Here is a 4805-nt window from a genome sequence, read left to right as displayed (position 1 = left end):
CGCTCCGGACCCGAGCGGGGCGGGGCCTGGCGGGAGCGCGCCAGGGGCGGGGCTTCAGGGGCGCGCCCGGGAGGGCGGAGGGAAGGGCTGGGGGCGTGGCCTAAGGCTCTGGGGCCGGCGGCGGCGGCAGCAGGGAGCTGGGAAAGCAAGAAGCCGGGAGCGCGGGGCTCAGTCGGGGGGCGGCGGCGGCGGCGGCTCCGGGGATGGCGGCGGCTCCGCTGCTGCTGCTGCTGCTGCTTGTGCCCGTGCCGCTGCTGCCGCTGCTGGCCCAAGGGCCCGGGGGGGCGCTGGGAAACCGGCATGCGGTGTACTGGAACAGCTCCAACCAGCAGTGAGTCGGGGGCCCAGGGAGCCCATGCGTCCCGCGTCAGTGAGAGGGGGAGGCCTGGGAAGTCCTGGGGGAACCTGGGGTGGGAGTCCTGGGAGACCATAGCTGGGGACTAGGAGGCGAGGAAGAGGGGGAAACACTCTGTAGGCATCTATGACACTCGGGGGGTGTCTGAAAGAGGCTGTTAAGGTATAGTAACCAGGGGTTGGGCCGTGCTGAGGAGGCTGCTCGGGGACACCCCACCCTACCTTGACTTCTCTCCACACCCGCCTCTGGAATAGCTTACCCCCACTCGACAGTCCCCCCCATCTTCCTCTCCTTCGGCCGGGCTGGGGTTTGGGAGTACCAGTGTGCTGGGAATAGGCCGCCGCACTTGGGGGACCCAGGGATGACCTGTTTTCAGCCGTGAGGGTTTCAAGGGGTTCTATGACTCCTGCTTTTAAAAGTGGAGTCCAGAGCTGAGGCAAGGAGTCCGACCAAGCACCTCCTCAGAAAGAAGGCGAATGGGTTGCCCTGGTTGTATGGATAAGCCCGGTTGGGGTGAGCTGGGGCTGGGCCGCCAAGTTGGGGGGCTCTGGAGGTGCTGCTTGGATAGGATGGGAACGTGGGGTACCGGCAAAAGGGAGGGAGGCAAGGAGATGGCGTGTCACACACGCACACACACGCCCGGGCTGGGGACGGCGTGTGGCTCCAAGAGTGAGCGGGCGTGCGCGGCTGTCAGTGTGCGTGTGTGTCTGAGTGTGTGATTTGTGTGTCTGCGTCGGCGATTGTCTGGGGGTGGGAGCGGGCGACGGGTCGGGGAGGGGGCTGCGGTCGCTGTCCGCGTGGCCGGCCGCTTCTGAGCTAGGGTGGCTGGCCGCGGTCTGGGCGGGTGTCAGGGCGGCCGTGTGGTTTCCCGGGGTGTGTGAAGAGGCGGCTGGGTGCCGGCTGCGGGGCCAGGTCCTCATTCTCCGCAGTCCTTGCTGCCCTTGTCTTCTCCTCCCCGCCGAGCCGCCGTGTGTATCACCCCGGCCGCCTCCGTGTGTGTCTGTGTGTGTGTGTGGAGGGGGGGAATCCCTGGGGACACGGGGGTCACTGTCACACCTACCCAGGCGGCGGCGGTGGCACTGTTTCTGGCTCCCCACTCCAGGGGGCGACTCGGGAGCAAATGGCGAGGCCCACGGGAGGGGACTGAGAAGGCCGGGCGGCCGCGACCCCCAACCTCCCTGGGGAGGGAGTGCCGCTCGCCGCTCCGCTCTTTGTTGTTTGGGGCTCTGCGCCTCCCCCTCTCTCCCTCCTCGCGCCCGGAGTGTCAGACTGGGGGTGGGGATGAGCCAGCGACGCCCCCCTCTCGCTTCCCATGGAAACCTCGGGGGTGGGGATACGGCCCGTCCCCCCCGGACCGGGACTCGGAGAAATCCGAGGGGCACTGGGGGCTGACTCCCCTGCTCAGTCTAGCTCGTCTCCCTCCCCCAGACTCACACGTCCGCCCCCCGCCCCGCTAGAGTCTGGCGGGGGGCGGGAAGCAGAGAGCGCGCAGGTGAGGGGCCCCTGGTTCCCCATCACCGTCAGGGCACCCTCATATTCTTAGGAGAAGCCGGAGCCAGGGGGATGCGGGAATGGCGGTGGGGGGGAGAGGGATGTTGTCAATCATGTTCCCCTCCCCTCATACACCTGGGCGCAGGTGAAAGCCTTGGGAGGGGGTGGGGAGCCCAGGTTCCGAGAGCCTCCTTTCTGTCTTCCCCGCTCCCCCACAGGTCTGGACCGGCAGAGATGGGAGGGGGCGCGCACCGGGCCGGGAGGCCGCCGCCGCCCCCGCCTCGCTTCCTCCGCCTTTGTTGCCGCTGTGCCCGGGCTCCCCGGCTCCCTCACTGCGGCAGCCGCGGCCCCATAAATCGTGAGAGCGACGTGCTCCGGGGCCGGGAGTGGAGAGGGCCAGGGAGCTGGGGGCGGGGCCGGGCCGAGCCACAGGCTCCCGCGCCCCCTCCCCCAGGTCACGTGAGCTGGGCTCCTGGCTCCCACCCCTCGTCACTTGCCGAGGGTCTCTGCCCCTTGGGATCATGTGGAGAGGGTCTGCGACCCCGCCTTCTGGGGGTCACGTGGGAGTGTACTGGTGGAAATTGTGCGCTGGTCTCTTTGACAGACCTGGGGGCAGTGCCCTGCACAGCGACCGTGATCTCGCTTCCTATCTCCCACTCTGCCCCTCCGTTTGGTCCTCTGGAATAGGCGAGATCTGTTCCCAGCCTGCCCAGAAACTAGGGATTGGGCGAACTGTACTGGAGGAAAGCGTGAGAGTGTGAGGTCGAGGGGTCCCCTGAGCCCGGAATCGAATGGGGTGTCGGGATTGGCCAATGGCCAAATATATGCGCCCAGGCCCGTGTTCCATTTCTTTGCAGAAGTGTGCAAAGGTGCTGGTCTTCACCCCTATCTCAAGAAGTGTACGGAACATCTTTCTCTAGCTGTCTCCCTACCTGTCTCTTTATCTCTGAAATGTTTCTGTTGCTTATCTCTCTTTCATTCATATATTTATTGAACAAATATTTATTGAGGCTATACTACCTCCCTGTTGGTCTTTCTCTCTCTCTCTTTTCTCTCTGTCACCGAGTCTCTGCCCTGAACCCCTTCCCCGTCCCTGATATTCTGCTTTGCGTCTCTCCGTCTCCGTCTTTGCTGTCTGTGGGCCTCTCTGGAGCGGCCTCTACGTCTCTCCCTTTCTCCAAGCCTCTCTCCTGTCTCATTCTCTTCCCTCTCTCTCTCGGTTTCTGGATCCCTCTCTTTCGCTGTGTCTCACTCCCTTTCCCCTCTCAGTGAATCCGGTTTCTGTTCATCCCCCTCTCGGTGTGCGTCTCCCCCTCTCTCCATTTCTATGTGTCTCGCTTTCGGCGGGTTTCTCGCGCTCCTCCGCCGCTGCAGATCAATAAACCTTCGCCGCCGCCGCCGCCGCCGCCGCCGCCGCCGCTGCCGCTGTCGCAGGGAGGAGGGGCGGGGATATGGGGCGCGCTGATTTTCTCCCATCCGACGCCGTCCGGAGAAGCCCAGGGCCCAGTCCCGGGCTGGCAAGACCCAGTGCGGTGGGGCGCAGAGGCCCGAGGCGCCGGAGGGGTGAGGGGGTGTCAGCGTGCACGCGCCGCCCCGCGAGCGTTCTCTCCAGTCACCCACCCAAGCCCGGGTGCGCGGACCCCACGCCGCACACACGTGGTCAGGCCTAGTCGGCTAGGGTGAGCGGCGCGCAGCCTCGGGGGCGCGCGCTAGAGAGAAGGAGAACCGGGGTCCGCTGTCTTTATCCCTCCTCCACTTGCTTAGCTCTGCATCCTGGCGTCTGGGGTGGGGGCAGGGATTTAACAAGTTCAGCTCTCTGGGGATCCTTTGCCTACTCCCTGGTCCGTTAGACACCCTGTTTACCTGCCCCTAATTGCCCCAGGGGGAGAGGTTTGCTCCTTCCCCGCTCCCCCGCCGCCCACCCCACCAGGCTCGAGCAGGTAGGGCACTGAAGGAGTGAAAGTGAGGGGTGGGAATGGGCACCGGGGGCGGTGAGAGCCGGGAGAAATGAAACAGGGTGAGGGGGCACCCCCTCCAGGTGGGGTGTGTTGACACGCCTTTCTGGAGGAGAAATGGGAGGCTAGGAGGGGATGAAGTGAGGAAGAATAGAGAACTGTTTGAAGGGGCAGGCATGACCCAGCCCCCAGATCCCAGCCTATCCTCTTCTCCCGTGGGGCGGGGGGGTGGGGTGTGGCTCTAGGTTAGAGAGGTGCGGCCCTGGAGGGGGGGTGAGCTGTGGCGCTAAGCCGGGGCCTAGAGGCACCTCCCTCTTCAGTGCCAAGGCTGGGAGGATGACAGATTCAATTAAAGCGCCCAAGCCAAGCAGACACCTCAAGTCTCCCAGGGGGTGTGGCTGGGGATTCCTGGCACCCAGCCCTTTGCCCCCTGTCCACCAGCTACCAACTGGGCACAGTCATTCCACAAGCAGTTCTTTCTCCCACATGCCCAGCTTGGGGAGGGAGGTGCATTTCAGGGGCTGTTCCACTCAGCCCAGGGATGGGAAAGAGGTGGCTCCTCTTCAGTTGTGGTCGCCCAGCAACCTTTGTATAAGGCTACTCCCCTCTGCGTTAAGGAAACTGAGGTACCTGTAGGGATAGCTCTGGCTTTGGCTTCCTCTCTGCTAGAGCAGGGTGTGTTGTGGAGGAACTGGGCAGTGCCCTAGGGAGGCGCTGCTTCAGAGGAGGGCTGGAAACCCGGGCGAAGCTAATGGACAGAGGCCCCAGTGTGCCTGTGCAGCTGCTCCAGGCCTGGCACTGGTGGCCCCCTCCTCAAAGCCTGTGGAGAAAACAGTAGACTTTGGGCTTGGGGATAGAGAGGCAAACCTGGGGTGGTGGCTGGGAGCTAGGCCTGGTCTAACCCGTTTTCCTGCTCCCAGTGCCCCAGGCAGAGACTCCTGCCCACCTGAGTGCCAGGGCCAAGGAGGGGCCAGAGTGACCCATCACTCCTCTGGGAACCGAGT

General features: G+C 64.6%; 1 protein-coding gene across 2 annotated transcripts in view; it reads left to right on the top strand.

The window, feature by feature from the left end:
* Nucleotides 1–203: 203 nt before the first annotated feature.
* EFNA3 (ephrin A3) overlaps nt 204–4805 on the top strand; it is an 8607-nt gene continuing 4005 nt past the window's right edge. For both annotated transcript variants that reach the window (XM_024748259.1, XM_024748258.1), the window contains exon 1: nt 204–331. In XM_024748259.1, coding sequence (XP_024604027.1) covers nt 204–331 — 128 coding nt within the window. The remainder of the gene's footprint in view (nt 332–4805) is intronic.

This window comes from Neophocaena asiaeorientalis, unplaced genomic scaffold (genome assembly GCF_003031525.2).
Source record: "Neophocaena asiaeorientalis asiaeorientalis breed wild unplaced genomic scaffold, Neophocaena_asiaeorientalis_V1.1 scaffold76, whole genome shotgun sequence".
Taxonomy (NCBI): Eukaryota; Metazoa; Chordata; class Mammalia; order Artiodactyla; family Phocoenidae; genus Neophocaena; species Neophocaena asiaeorientalis.
The sequence above is the reverse complement of the archived record's forward strand: the minus strand, read 5'-3'. Positions and strand labels throughout refer to the sequence as shown.